The following is a 16,401-nucleotide window of genomic DNA, read 5'->3' as shown; positions in this document are numbered from 1 at the left end:
TACACTAGAAAAACTGCAAATGGGCAGGAATTTATCTCCCTACTGGTGTAACTCAGAAACCCAGAATTGGTCCTTGCATACAAGAGGCCATCAAATATGTTAAATGATTAATTTTAAATGAGGAAAACTCCCCTTCCCCTAACCCTAAAGCAACACTTATTCATTCATTCATTCACTGATTTATTTTGCTTTTTAGCGCCAAACCTGCAGCATATGGAAGTTCCCAGGCTACGGGTCGAATTGCAGCTGCAGCTGCAGGCCTAGACCACAGCTATAGCAATGCTAGATCCAAGCCGCATCTGTGACCTACACCACAGCTCATAGCAAGGCCAGATCCTTGACCCACTGAGTGGGGCTAGGAATCGAACCTACATCCTCATGGATACTAGTCAGGCTCGTTACCACTGAGCCACAAGGGAACTCCAAAACTCCTTTACATGAATGAATAAATTTAAAAAATATTAAATCCCCCAATTCTTCAATTCCACTTAAAATTCCACTTAAAAATAACTCTATACGTGACTAACTCCAATTCTTTCTTAAACTCACCCCAATCAAGCTTTTTGTCCTACTCCATTACCAAAACCATTATCCTTGGCCACTTCTCAATTTCCTCTGCCTTAATTCTATTTCATCTCACTGACTTCACTAATAGTTCAAGAGCTCAGTCCTTTCATCTCTCTGTATACATTCACTTCCTTGATGATCACATGCAGTCTCATGGCTTTAAATAACATCTACATCCTGATGCCTCCCAAATTTATACCTCTGCCTTAATCTCTCCCTCCTACTTTCCCCACATGGATATCTAACTGAACTCCTAATCTTGTCTCCACTCCCATATTATGCTACCTAAGATCTTCCTGACTCAGTAAACAATTCCATCCTTCCACTTGCTTAGACTGAAAGATGACATCATCCTTGATTCCTTTTCTCTTTCTTAGTACACATTTGATCTACCAGTAAATTGTATCAGCTCTACCTTCAAAATATAAGAATCTGACCACATCTTAGCATTTCATCCCCTGGGTGTACATACAGTTCCTTCATCAACTGGAGATCTTTGCTTAGATGTCACTAAGTGAAGCCTTCCATGACCAATATTATTTAGAACTACAAGTTCTAACTCCTGCCTAGAACTCTTTATACCCTTTCCCTGCTTTATCGGCTCCACAGTACTTATCACTGACATATTAGATATTTTACTCATGTATTTTTGTCCATGCATCACCCCTCCACAAACATAAACTCCAAGTCTTTTGTTCTCTTGCTATATATATCCTTTGGGCCTAAAATAATGTCTTACAGAAGGCACTCAAGAACGCTCTTTCCATAAAAAAATCTGATTTGCAAAAATATTTTGGAAGAGTAAAGTCATAGTAAGTTTACTCTAAAAGTTCAGTGTTTCACTGTCATTTGCTGCACTGCATGTTTTCATGCGTATGCTGCTTGAACTTTAAGCAGTGAAATGAAACACTAACATTTGTCTAACTTTTATAAATCTACAAACTTTCAGATACCTTTTTTTACTTCAGAACTACTTTTTTCTTTTGGGCCACACCCAATGTGGAAGTTCCATGCCCTATGTGGAAGTTCCCAGGCCAGGGACCAAACCCAAGCCACAGCAGCGACAATGCTGGATCCTTAACCCCACTGCGCCACAAGACAACAACTAGAACTACCTCTTTTTTTTTTTTTTTGTCTTTTTGCCTTTTCTAGGGCCACTCCCACGGCACATGGAGGTTGCCAGGCTGGGGGTCGAATTGGAGCTGCTGCTGCCAGCCTACACCAGGGCCACTGCAACTCGGGATCCAAGCCGCATCTGCAACCTACACCACAGCTCATGGCAACGCCGGGTCCTTAACCCACTGAGCAAGGCCAGAGATCGAACCCACAAACCTCATGGTTCTTAGTCGGATTCGTTAACCACTGAGCCACGACAGGAACTCCTAGAACTACATCTTATATCAACTCTTTCAGAACTACACTGGGAACCTGCAACATTGTTTCAATTAAATTAACATTTTAATTTGCTCTTCTATATAGGAAGTTAATACTTACTTGACAATGCCATATCCCAGACTGACTATGATGACCAAGGTTCGAGCCAGTGAGCGTTTAACAGCCGAAAGCAGCTCTGCAAGGATCAGGGCACCTTGGACTTTAAGAAGAAAGGGAGAAAGAGTGCAGAATGTAATCTAGGTTTGGGAAAAGGCTAATTCTAGAACCAGAATGTAGATTCCAAAAACTCTTCAGAATAAGCATTGATAATAGACCTACTTAAAAACAATACCTCTTCTGCAATGTTTACAAGCACAAGCTGGTATTACTTAGGATTTTATTCACGTGGAGAGCAATCCAGGTGTGCTCAATTTACCTGCTTACTACTTCACTCAAACTTTAGCAGAACACTTCACCCAACTTGAAAATTTTATAGCATCTAAGGAATATTCCTCTCACTTAAAAAAATTGTGAAATGTAGTTATACACAGAAAAGCACAAAACACACAGAGTTTTCAATTCATTTTCACATCTACTATTTTCAAGCCATTTCAAAGAGAAGGGGAAAATCTAATTAGTATATCTTGCAACCATTCATTAATAGTAAGTGGTCTAATGAGAGAACTAAAGCTATCACAAAATATTTCTGTACAAAACACTTTCTATCATTACCTACTCACCTTACTACACCATAAATACCCTCCTACTTTTTTGGTGTTACTCTATTTTACCAAATAGATACAAATCCCCATACCACTCACATTTTAACATCTTTGAAATTAAGATGTGTCTTACAATCAATGTCATCTTACAATTAAATTTACAGTACTTTCTTTCTTGGATGGATATAATAATAGTATCCTAAAAATCAACAGCAATTGATATTCAATAATAATAGTCCCCAAATGGCCAATACTGTTATAAACTTTCGTGAATATATTTCAGTAAAATTACTTTTTTTTCAATAACTATTTTTAAAAAATTGACTTTTTGTTAATTTACAATGTTGTGTTGTTTCAAGTATACAACAAAGTAATTCAGTTACATACAAATATATATCTATGTCTATTCTTTATCAAATTCTTTTCCATCATAGGTTATTACAAGGCATTGAATGTAATTCCCTGTTTTATACAGAAGATCCTTGTTGTTTATCTATTTTATAGATAGCGGTGTGTATGTTAATCCCAAACTCCTAATTCATTTCCCCCCTCAGTAAAATTACTCTTAAATCATTGAAACCACAAGTCAAGAGGTTAAAAACAAAGTCACAATCATACTGATTCTGCTTAAATTATCCTAATAATTAAATAACTGAAAAGTAAAACTTAATGACTGCTGACCTTAGAAAAAGTCTCACCTGCTAATCACTCATGAATTGGCAAACATTTTTTGATTACATACCAGATTCTCCTTTGTATCGGATATTCTGAAATTCTGCATAGAAGACAGCTTTCTCAAGCATTCCCAAGAAGATGACAGCACCGATCCAAAACTGAATTCTCAGGAGATCTCTCCAGTAGCAAGCAGACCATGCCAGCCACAGTACACCAAACAGGACATATACAATACACATCACCATAAAAAACTGTCATCCCAGTGGGTAAAAGAAAAAAAGAAGGATTAGGGCCAAGAGCCAATTTAGGTCAACATGCAGTCTGAACATATTACAAATACACACACACACATTACACTTTCTATTTTAAAAATAAATTATTTCTTTGAAGTTCAATTTAGATAGAAAAACTATCCCCTCTCGGGCAGAGGGAGACTACCTAAGAACCTGTCATCAAGAGTGACTGCTCTACTATATTAAAAGAGTTTTTTAGCTCACGGTTTAAAATAATTTAAATTAAGACAACACTGAAGAGGAAAAAAGGCATGGCAGGGTTAGGATATATATGACAGCAATGAAAAACAACAGAGTGGGAAAACTGAAAAAGAAAAACAACTAATCACAAACAAAAGAAATCTGAAAATAGATTAAGGATATTCTTGGACACAGACACACTGAAAAGGAGGAAGGAAGTATCGTCATTTACTTATACTAAGTGGGATTAGAAACTACAGGGTTTTAAGAAGTACCCCATTTTTGGATTCTACAGAGGACGTGGGAGATGAAATGATCTTTGAGGTAGTTTCCAACTCGAAAATTTCACAAGTCATTGTCTTCCCCATTTTACAATGGGAAAACGAGGCACAGAGAGGTTCACTGACACTCCCAACATCACGTTCCAGGAAGAAGTTAAGCATAGAACCACATGCAATATTTTCTGAACTATATGCAGGAACAAGTCTTTAATACTGCCACAAAACATGGACAATCTTTAAGGTTAAACTCATTTAATAGTCAGGTTAAGGAAAAAAGTTCACTTACAATCATCAGAGGATAGTCTTCAAGTGTGAGGTATTCATAGGGACCTTTCACTTCAACAGTCACTGCCAAAACACAGTCCTCAGAATTAATGAAAGGATGCAAACATTAAACAAATACCATTGTCTAATATTAGCTCGATTAAATTAATGAAAACTCCATTGGGTGATTTGCTTCTAATCATTTCAATCCTGGTGAATATTACATTTGTAAAGCACTTCCATGAAGTACTTTACAAATGTTCTCATAGTTCACGTTGTGTCCTGCACAAGCCTCCCTATGCCACTGCTCCAGTCAGTATCTTAGGTGGAAAAGCTTTGTTCCTATACTCTCGTCCTTTAAAGACAAAGCTGAGTGTATTTCCTCCACAAAGTCTGCTGAGCCGCCCAAATGAACTATTCCCCATCTCTTCTCAATTCCAAACACTTCGTACATATTTTTCCTTATAGTAACATTACTAATGTGCTTTGATAAGTACAGGACTTCATTCCTTCATGCTGCTGCCTTTTTGTCTTTTCTTTCTTCTCACCTCTATTTTTCTATTGCTTTTTTTACCTACTTCAATTTTATGTCATTTTTCCTAACATAGGAAACATACCATTTTCAAAAGGTGATTAATAACAACAAAGTATTTAAGGAAACAGAACAAATGCCAGTAACATCAAGAATCTAGGAGCTCCCATCATGGCTCAGCAGAAACGAATCTGACTAGTATCCATGAGGACACAGGTTTGATCTCTGGCCTCAGTGGGTTAGGGATCCAGTGTTGCTGTGAGGTGTAGGTCGCAGACACGGCTCGGACCCCACATTGCTATGGCATAGGCCAGCAGCTATAGCTCCGATTTGACCCCTAGCCTGGGAATCTCCATATGCCCTGGATGCAGCTCTAAAAAGGGGTTAAAAAAAAAAAAAAATCTGAAAGACAGATTTGTCTTACTGAAGTAAACCTATGACTATTTTAAATTGTAACTGATAAAACTATTTGGATGGATTTTAGATATGATTAATAAATAAACCCATTTATCTGAGAAGCGACAGCTAACTCCACAAACTATTCAAAAATTTCCTACTAATTTTTACCAGACAAAAAGGAAAATCATCTCCAATATTTTTATGAAGAAAAGGAGCATTCCACAACACCAATTACAAAAACTTCATAAACTGGTTAGTAATCGAAACTTCTTAATAAAAGAGCAAGTAAAATAATCAGTGACTATATGTCACATTCTTTGTTTACTCTATTGCAGATGTCAACAAAATATAGCACATGGGCCAAATCTGGCCATCCACTTTTTGTAAATAAAGTTTTATTGAAGGAGTTCTCTTGTGGCGTAGAGGGTTAAGGATCTGGCATTGTCACTGCTGTGGCATGGTTTGACCCCTGCCTGGCCCAGGAACTTCCACATGCCTTACATGCCACCAAAAAATAAATAAATAAAAGTTTTATTGGAAAACAGTCACATCCACTCACAAATAGTCAACTGTATGACTATATTTACACCACAGTGGCAGAGTTGGGGAGCTGTAATAGAACATTTACTATATGATACTTTAAAAATAAGTTGGCTAATTCCTACTCTATTATACTACAATAGAACATAACATTTACAAAGCACTTACCATGTGACACATACTATGGAAAATATAGGAGATGGAAAGATGTACAAGATGTTTTCTGCCATCTAGTGGATTACCATCTACAAGGGGAGAGGGAGCTGGAAAGCAACAGAGAACTGTCCCCTGAGCCAGATCCAGAAGGATGTGTGTATTTTCCATGAGACACAAGTAAATAGCCATCTGGATAGAGGATATTACATGAACAAAGACAGGTGTGAAAATGCATGATCCATCTATCTATCTATCTATTTATTTATTTTGCTTTTTAGGGCCACACCCACAGCATATGGAAGTTCCTAAGCTAGGGGTCAGATCTGAGCTACAGCTGCTGGCCTACGCCACAGCCACGCCAGAACCAAGCCAAGTCTGCAACCTACACCACAGCTCATGGCAACGCTGGATCCCTGACCCACTGAGCAAGGCCAGGGATCAAACCCATATCCTGATGGATACTAGTCAGATTGGTTTCCGTTGCACCGCAAATGGAACTTCTGCGTGGTCTATTTAAAGGACATACAGTCTGAGACTGCACACACCACCACATAAGAGCATTTTGACACAAGGCAATAAAAGGTAAACTGTGATAATTTTGTAGAGTTTTATAAGCCTTGCTGTAGAACTGGATATTTTATAGGCAACAGGAAGACATCAAAGATTTTAATGAAGGTAAAAAGATGATAAAACTGTTTTAGAGAGAGGATTTTAGGACTTTCACAAGGTGTAGTTAAGTTTTAAGAACCATCTTCTTAGTTACAAACAGATAAATAAAACAAAAAGAGAGAGGAAACACAAAGGACATAAGCTGGAAAACAAGATAAACATCTCTATATATCAAACTGAACAAAAACTCAGAATATAGCAGTGCATGAGGCTGAATCTATGGTCATGCTGGACTCTGGGCCCCAAAGAAGGCTATAGTAGTTGGGCATGCAGCTCCTTGTGAGATCACTGAAACTAGTAGGTTTGTAAGATAAAGGGGGACCAGGGCCAGATTTGATGCATGAAGAGTCTAAAGTGGAGTACAGCAAGGTTTCTCCTCCATTCTTTTCAAAAAAAGGTTCAAAGTAAATGCTGGCAACTGCTACTTGAGAATGTTACTCATTAGAAAGCCACAGGGCTAGATGCAAGAGGATATACATAAGCCTTGGGTCCAGAAACTGCCAGATCACCTCTGGTCTTCCTAGATCTGCTACATCCCATATTACTATGGAGAATAAGACCCATCTCTGGATTGGGAATTAAACATTTAATACAAGAATCCAAAAACAGCAGAAGTTCAAAATTAAGCCAAATAAAATAAAGAATAAAGATAAAAGTAGAAATTAATGAAACAGGAAAATTAACAAAACCAAAAGCTGATTCATGGGGATAAAAATATAGTAAAATAGAATTCTAAAAAGGTTTAAAAATTGAAAAAGAAGGCACAAAAGCAGTAATAAGAATGAAATAAGGGGTTTTTTTTTGGTAAAGAAATAGCATTATTAACTTTATGCCAACAAACTAGAAATATTGGATGAAACAGATAATTTCTCAGAGGGGAATAAAATCTTATTCAAGGAAAAATAGAAAAACTATTTTAAAAATGAATCACTGTTCAAAATTTTTGTTGGGGGAAAAAAAGGATCATCAGGACAAAACACTATCATAAGTGAGTTCTAGCAAACATTCAAGGAATGGATAATCCTATCCTTACAAAAACTGTTAAACAAAATATAAAAATAGGGGACATTCTCCAATTCACTGTATGAGATAAGAATAACCTTAATGTCAAAACCCATAGAAGATATTCAAGAAATGAAAACCACAGGCTGATCTTACTCTGAACAAAGACAAAAAAATTCTAGACCATAGAACCCAGACACACGTGTGCATGCATGCGTGTGCATGTGTTTGTCTGTCTGTCAAGGCCAAACAGTGGCATCTCGGAAATTCAAGAACAGTTTAACGTTAGAAAACCAGTTAAGGAGTTCCCGTCGTGGCGCAGTAGTTAACAAATCCAACTAGGAACCATGAGGTTGCGGGTTCAGTTCCTGCCCTTGCTCAGTGGGTTAAGGATCTGGCGTTGCCGTGAGCTGTGGTGTAGGTTGCAGACGCGGCTCGGATCCCGAGTTGCCGTGGCTCTGGCGTAGGCCAGTGACTACAGCTCCAATTCAACCCCTAGCCTGGGAACCTCCATATGCCGCAAGAGCGGCCCAAAGAAATAGCAAAAAGACAAAAAACAAAAAACACTTAGTAAACCAAGACTAGAAAGAAACATCCTGAATCAAAAAGAAGAGTGTTTTGGACTCTCCTGGTGGCTCAATGTGTTAAGGATCCGGTGTTGTCACTGCTGTGGCATGGGTTCAATTCCTGGCCTAGGAACTTATACGTGCCACAGGAAAAAAAAAAAAAATTGAAAAATCTATAGTAAACATCATACTTAATGGTGAAGTATGACAATACTGCCAATAAAGTAAGGAATAAGGTAAGGATGACCATTATCAATGTTTCTATTCAGTATCTACTTGAGAAAACAGAAGGAAAGAAAGCTAAGGAGGAGAAAGAAGAAACAAAAAGAAACCACAGAAAATAAGACCAATTAGTAACTTACTATAAAATTCTAGGTAAGAGGTAATGACTCCCTGACTGGCTAGCAAGAGTGGAAAGAAGCACACTAAGAAAAATTGAGACATTAAAAAATTATCCAAGTCAATTAATTTAAAAATTTCCAAGTTTTGACTTGGCAATCAAGTTTTAAAAAGTTTAGCTTAGAATACTGAGAACATGATACTAATTAAAAATTTTAAAAGGAGGATCAAATGAAAGAAGATGAAATAAAGTATCTGTAATACATAATAAGAAAGCATATATGAAATGCCTAAGACTGTATCGCATACATAATGGTTGTAGAAAAATGTTAATTTTTCTCTCTCAATTTTTCTATGTCATAACATTTGTAATTAATTATTCCCTCCTCTAAATCACCTCCTTTAAATTCTGATGGGTCACTACCCACCATGTGACGCAACAGAAAATACAAACAATAAAAAGAAATGAAATGTACTTACTGGTAAAAAGACTACTTGGGGAATTTTCTTTTGATGATTCCTTAGAGGATGAAATGCCAACATGTACAATAAAAATGTATGGTGCATCTTGCCAAGTTTTCAATGGATCATGCATTACCTAGAGAGGAAAAAAGTCATCAAATCTTCCAGTCTTGAGAATTAAGAACACAGATTAAAAACACAATATGGGAGTTCCCGTCGTGGTGCAGTGATAATGAATCCAACTAGGAACCATGATGTTGCAGGTTCAATCCCTGGCTTCACTCAGTGGGTTAAAAATCTGGCGTTGCCATGAGCTGTGGTGTAGGTCGCAGGTGCAGCAAAGATCCAGTGTTGCTGCGGCTGTGGCTGTGGTATAGGACCCCTAGCCTGGGAACCGCCATATGCCGCAGGTGTAGCCATAAAAATGCAAACAAAACAAAACAAAAAACCACGATATGAAAATTTTGTTCCAGACGTGCCTGAAAACATGGTTGAGTCCTTCAGTTTTGCTCATTAAAACAATAACCTGCTTCTTAACAGTTCTTAACCTGCTGAGCCACAATGAGTACTCCAAGATTCCCATTTTTAAGTAAAAATAAACTTGAATACAGTCAAAAGACTAGAAGATAAATATGTTTATAGTCTATCAGTGTGTGGCAGTATTAGATGTTTACTTTCTTCCCTTCATTTACGTATTTGTTTTCTAAATCTCTGATAATAAGAAAAAACACAATGGATATTGTTTAAAAAAAAAATTAATGAAGCCTGCCATGCCTAACGTATTTTTAGGTTAAAATTCTGTACAACTATAATTAGGGCATGAAGAGTAAGTTAACTTCCAGAATGGCAGAATAAGGACCTCTGAAAGTATATTCACCTGTAAATGCAACAAAAACTCAGGCAAAAACCTTCAAAATCAACGTCTTTGGAACTCTGGAAATTAAAGACTTGCAACCCATCCTGGAAGTATTTCCTCAAGAAAAACAACAGAATCTCAGTATAAGAAAAGCAAGTTTGTAGTGTTTTGCTCACCAAGACCTTTTCTAAGCTCCCTGAAAACAAAGTTCTCCCAAATGTAACAGCTGTGAGGTGGGGTTGGGGGTAAGCAGTTTGACAGCCACTGGAAAACAAAAGTTTGGAGGTCCCCTGAAGCCCATTCACCAGAGGTCTTTGGTAGATGCTGAAAGTTCCAATTTCAGGGCTTATCTTTATTTTTTCTTTTATTGAAGTATGGCTGATTTACAGTGTGTTTCTGCTGTATAGCAAAGAGATTGAGTTATACATATATTTTTCATATTCTTTCCCAATATAGTTTATCACAAGATGTTGAAAGTAGTTCCCCATGCTATACAGTAGGACCTTGTTATCCATCCACACTATACACAATAGTTTGTATCACCTAATCCCAAACTCCCAATCCACACCCCACCCCACCCCCACAAATCTGTTCTGTTTCTGTTTCACAGATAAGTTCATTTGTGCCATATTTTATATCCCACATATAAGTGATATCATATGGTATTTGTCTTTCTCTTTCTGACTTACTTCACATAGTATGATAATCTCTAGGTCCATCCATGTTGCTACAAATAGCATTTTTCATTCTTTTTTATGGCTTTCCCAGACTAGGGGTCAAATTGGAGCTTCAGCTGCTGGCCTACGCCACAGCTACAGCAACAAAGGATCTGTGCCATGTCTGCCACCTACACCACAGCTCACAGCAACACTGGACCTTTAACCCATTGAGTGAGGCCAAGGATTGAACTACATCCTCATGGATACTATTCAGGTTCTTAACCTGCTGAGCCACAACAGGAACATTTTCTTTACCCATTCATCTGTCAATAGGCATTTAGGATGTTTCCATGTCTTGGCTATTGTGAGCAGTGTTGCTATAAACACAGGGATGCCCATTTCTTTTTGAATTACAGTTTTGTCCAAATATATGCCCAGGAGTGATCGCTGGATCATATGGCAACTTCATTTTGAGTCTTTTGAGGAACCTCCATAGTAGCTGTGCCAACTTACATTCCAACCAACAGTGTAAGAGAGTTCCTACTTCTCCTCACCTTCTCCAGCATTTGTTATTTGTAGACTGGCCATTCTAGACCAGTCGGAGTTGCAGTTTTGATGTGCGATTCTCTAATGACTGGTTATGCTGAGCATCTTTACTGGTGCCAGGTCTTATCTTTTACATGACCTAACTCACAGCTCATTCAGTGGGAAGGACTCTATACTCAAAGCATTGTCAAAAACACTCAGTAGCAACTGTGAAAGAGCAGAGCTGCCTGAAGTGACATTACCAGGTGAGGCCATTAAGAGGCTGAATAAAACCTTAAAAGGAAAAACTGGAAATGAGATGCCCATAAGAGTTTTGAAAAGCTCCAAAATATTCCTGGAAATCTAAAAGGCCATAGGACATGCAGGACAATGCACTGTGCCCAAGAGAGACCTGAGAAGGCCCTAACTGCTCAGCCCTGACCAACCTTAAGGCTCTGTTCAAGAAGTAAAACTTGGAGTTCCCTCTGTGGCTCAGTGGTTGACAAATCCGACTAGGAACCATTAGGTTGCAGGTTCGATCCCTGGCCTCACTCAGTGGGTTGAGGATCTGACGTTGCCGTGAGCTGTGGTGTGGGTCAAAGACACGGCTCAGATCCCACAGTGCTGTGGCTTTGGCGTAGGCCAGTGGCTACAGCTCCGGTTAGGGTTCCCTAGCCTGGGAACCTCCATATGCCGTGGAGCCCTAAAAAGACAAAAGACAAAAAAAAAAAAGTAAAACTTTTACAACCACTATGGAAAACAGTATGGAGGTACCTTAAAAACTATACATAGAACTACCATATGACCCAGCAATCCCACTCTTGGGCATATATCCAGACAAAACTTTCCTTAAAAAAAGACACATGCACCCGCATGTCCATTACAGCACTATTCACAATAGCCAAGACATGGAAACAACCTAAAAGTCCATCAACAGATGAATGGATTAAGATGTGGTATATATACACAATGGAATACTACTCAGCCATAAAAAAAGAACAAAATAATGCCATTTGCAGCAATAGGTATGGAACTGGAGACTCTCATACTGAGTGAAGTAAGTCAGAAAGAGAAAGACAAAAACTATATTGTATCACTCATATCTGGAATTTAATACATGCCACAAATGAACCCTTCTACAGGAAAGAAAATCATGGACATGGAGAACAGACTTGTGGTTGCCAAGAGGGAGGGGGAGGGAGTGGGATGAACTGGGAATTTAGAATCAATAGATGCAAACTATTGCCTTTGGAATGGATAAGCAATGAGATCCTCTGTACAGCACTGGGAACTGAATCTAGTCACTTATGGAGCATGATAATATGAGGAAAAAAATGTATACATGTATGTGTAACTGGGTCACATTGCTGTACAGTAGAAAACTGACAGAACACTGTAAACCAGCTCTAATGGAAAAAATAAAAATCATTATAAAACAAAGAAGTAAAACTTAAGCAGAGTTTTATATTGTGAAAAAAGCCAGACACAGACCATAAACTGTATGATTCCATTCGTACAAAATGAATAGAAGAGGCGAATCCATAGACAGATAATAAGTTGTTGCCTAGGGGAACAGTGGAATGGGAAGTAACTGCAAATGACTAGGTGATTACTTTTTGGTGTGATGAAGATGTTCTGGAATTAGACAGTGATTGATGGCTTCACAACTTGTGAATATACTAAAAACTTCTTAATTGTACGTTTTACAACAGTAAATTCTGGAGTTGTCATTGTGGCTTAGCAGTTAACAAAGCCAATTAGGATCCATGAGGTTTCGGTTCGATCCCTGGCCTTGTTCAGTGGATTAAGGATTCAGCATTGCTGTGAGCTGTGGTGTACGTCACACCTACAGCTCAGATCCCGAGTTGCTGTGGCTGTGGTGTAGGCCGGCAGCTACAGCTCCAATTAGACCCCTAGCCTGGGAATCTCCATATGCGAGAGCAGCCCTGGGGGGAAAAAAAAAAGACAAAAAAAAAACCCCAGTAAATTCTGAGGTATGTATGTTTTAATAAAGTTGTTATAAAATTTAAAACTTCAACCAGTCTTGTTAAGGTATGACCTAACACTGATAACTATCTTGTTTTCCTCTATGTACTTTTTTTTTTTTTTGTCTTTTTAGGGCTGTACCTGCAGCATATGTAAATTCCCAGGCTATGGGTCAAATCAGAGCTGTAGCCACCAGCCCACACCACAACCACAGCAACACCAGATCAGAACTGGGTCTACGACCTATACCATAGCTCATGACAACACCTGATCCTTAACCCACCAAATGAGGCCAGGGAATGAACCCATGTCCTGATGGATATTAGTCAGATTTGTTTCCACTGAGCCACGATGGGAACTCCTTCCTCTACATTTTTAACTGGCAAAGAAAGTTTCGAAGAATTAGTTACTGTGAATTAGAAAGTGAATTACAAAGGAGTTCCACTGTGGCACAGCAAGTAAAAGATACAGCATTGTCTCTGCAGCAGCAAGCATTCATTCAGCGCAGTGGGTTAAGGATCCAGCACTGCTGCAGCCGTGGCATAGGTCAACCCCTGGCCCGGGACTTTCATATACTGCAAGTACAGCCAAAACAGAAAATGATTTATGAAAATTTAAAGCATATTTATAGTCCTAAACCTTATTTCAATCTTCCAAACTCTTCCAAAGACATTCTATAAGATAATTTTAAATAAGAGTTTAAGGTTATTTCTTGAAAGTTTCTATTTATAAGTAATATTTATAAAGCGATAACTACAAAACAATATAGACTGATTGTAGCAAACATGGAAAATACAAAAACACAAAGAAAAAATAAAAATCACTCAAAATATCATCCAGAGATAACTATTATTTAACATTTTGGTGCAGAGCTTCCATTCCTAAGTTTCTTTTTTTAAATGTCAGCATAAGAATTCAAAATACAGAAATATTAAAAAAACTGAAATGTGTTCAATGCCTTAAATTCCCTACCACACTTACAGTTTTGTCTCCAGTAACGGTAAGATTTGTTCCATTCTCCTTAGACTTTAAACAAAAAAAATGAAATAAAAAAAAGAAGAAAAAAGAAAATTAATTCAGAATTTCGACTTTACTCAGAAATAAATAACAAGAAAAACAATTACCTCCTGTTTTTCTCCTAAGAGAGGCAATCGATGTATGAATTCCCCAGAAAAGCTCTATTAAAGAAATACAAAACAAAAATTCACGATGTATAATAGTAAAAGAAAAGCACAGCTGAAAATCCACAGAAATGGTTAAAGCAAAACATATTTATTATAACAGTAAACCTAATAACATGGCATTAACAGATAAAATACTTCCTTCCAATTAACCACAAACAAGCGAATAAAACCCTGCTGGGAACTAAAAAATGTCAAATCAAACTGGCCACTCGACTTTTCCATAAGGTCATACATATTTAAGAATGACAAAACCCTAGAGAGAAGATAACATGCTCAGGATAAAGACTAAAGGGATGTTATAGTTCCCTCTTTTTTTTTTTTTTTTTTTTTTGTCTTTTTGCCTTTTTCTAGGGCCGCTCCCTGGGCATATGGAGATTCCCAGGCTAGGGGTCCAATCAGAGCTGTAGCCACCAGCCTACACCAGAGCCACAGCAACTCGGGATCCGAGCTGCGTCTGCAACCTACACCACAGCTCATGGCAAAGCCGGATCCTTAACCCACTGAGCAAGGCCAGGGATCTAACCCACAACCTCAATGGTTCCTAGTCAGATTCGTTAACCACTGCACCACAACGGGAACTCCTATAGTTCCCTTTCTTTCTACAGAGTAGTAAAATGGGGCTCAAAGCTATAAAGCTCTAGATGAAGAAATGAGATCTGATCCTAAGATTCCAATCTCTGGAGCCCACTGCTCTTTTCAATACACACCCCATGCCCATACTAGTTACCTTTCTTACCAGTTATCAGCAGATGAAGCATTATTCCTCCTGAGGAATTAGGGCATGCGTTTCAACTCTATTACATTACACTGGAGGGGAGGAGACCTTATGAATACAGATTTATGCCAAAACCCTGGAAAGATTATAGCAGATCTAAAAGTACTAAGCCCTGGGCAACAGTATGCATACAACAGGACACTTTCCACAATCAAATCCAAGAAAGGCCAACCAATCCTCCTAGCTTGGGAGATAATTTTGGAAAACCTACCAAAAACCCCCTATTCAACCCCACATCGTGCCTAGCTATCTTTTTCCACCATTCTTCTACTATTTTAAAGGTATTTTCTTTTTCTTCCAAGTCCATAAAATCTACGTTATAATAAGAACTCAATCCTTGTAGTTCAAATATCAATTATTTCATCTGTTTATTACATAATTATTAAATTAAAGCTTTCTTATCAATAAACTTTACTTCTAGAAACTATACAGAAAACTTAGTTTTCCACAAAATCCTTGCCTCTTCAAGGCAAGCTGCTAAATATTCTGAAGCAGTATTTAAATGCAATAAAAACAAAGCAAAGGCTATAGTTAAAGTTAATTTTTTTCAACACCTATAAATATGTAAGTTTTTCTATCAAAATTCTGGGGTCAGATCCTGCTCCTAAGAAAAGGGAATTTTATATAAGTCCCTTGTAATCATATAAACCCCATTTATAGGATTACATACATGAAAGCATTAAAATACATAATATTGGAGTTCCCATCATGGTGCAGTGGAAACAAATCTGACTAGGAACCATGAGGCTACAGGTTCGATCCCTGCCGTCGCCCAGCAAGTTAAGTATCTGTCATTGCTGTGAACTGTGGTGTAGGCTGCAGACGTGGCTCAGATCCCAAGTTGCTGTGGCTGTGGCGTAGGCCGGCAGCTGTAGCTCTGATTAGACCCCTAGCCTGGAAACCTCTATATGCTGCAGGTACGGACCTAAAAAGTAAAAAAAAAAAAAAAAATGGTAATAATAAATAAATTAAATAAAATATATATTATTCACCTCTTTCCCTTTATTCAAAAAAAGATATAAAAATCAACCCTTTGATTTCAGGTCTATCTCAGTAAATTCTAAAAGTGCTGATTTTTCTGGGACATGTTAATGAAGTGAGATGACAAGAGAATTACAAATCAGGGGTTTCAGGAGTTCCCGTTGCGGCTCAGCAGTAACAAATCCAACTAGTATTCATGAGGACGTGGGTTCAATCCCTGGCCTTGCTCAGTGGGTTAACCCAGTGATGCCGTTGAGCTGTGGTACACATTGCTGTGCCTGTGGCACAGGCTGGCAGCTGCAGCTCTGATTCAAACCCTACCCTGGGAACTTTCACATGCTGCAGGTATGGCCCTAAAAAGCAAAAAAAAAAAATTTTTTTTAACTGATTAAAGGTTCAATAAAGAAAATCTGG

General features: G+C 38.1%; 1 protein-coding gene across 8 annotated transcripts in view; it reads right to left on the bottom strand.

Annotated features, from left to right (window-relative positions):
- Positions 1–16,401, bottom strand: part of TMEM87A (transmembrane protein 87A) — a 43,717-nt gene that overhangs the window by 18,512 nt on the left and 8,804 nt on the right. For 6 of the 8 annotated variants that reach the window (XR_014814268.1, XR_014814272.1, XM_005659710.4 and 3 more), the window contains exons 5-10: positions 14,172–14,225; positions 14,029–14,073; positions 9,040–9,157; positions 4,379–4,440; positions 3,406–3,589; positions 2,062–2,161 (exon numbers count right to left, since the gene is read on the bottom strand). Coding sequence is in view for 6 of the 8 variants with exons in the window: in XM_005659710.4 (XP_005659767.1) it covers positions 2,062–2,161; positions 3,406–3,589; positions 4,379–4,440; positions 9,040–9,157; positions 14,029–14,073; positions 14,172–14,225 (563 nt within the window). In the remaining 2 variants the exon portion in view is untranslated. Of the gene's footprint in view, positions 1–2,061; positions 2,162–3,405; positions 3,590–4,378; positions 9,158–14,028; positions 14,074–14,171; positions 14,226–16,401 lie in introns of all 8 variants that reach the window. The other 2 variants (XM_084974216.1, XM_084974221.1) reach the window with 2 other exon arrangements.

Source organism: Sus scrofa, chromosome 1, assembly GCF_054392235.1.
Source record: "Sus scrofa isolate SSC_HxYL_T2T_F1_AM1 chromosome 1, Sscrofa_HxYL_maternal_Yorkshire_Landrace_v2.0, whole genome shotgun sequence".
Lineage (NCBI taxonomy): Eukaryota > Metazoa > Chordata > Mammalia > Artiodactyla > Suidae > Sus > Sus scrofa.
This window is presented reverse-complemented; position numbering and strand designations above follow the sequence as displayed.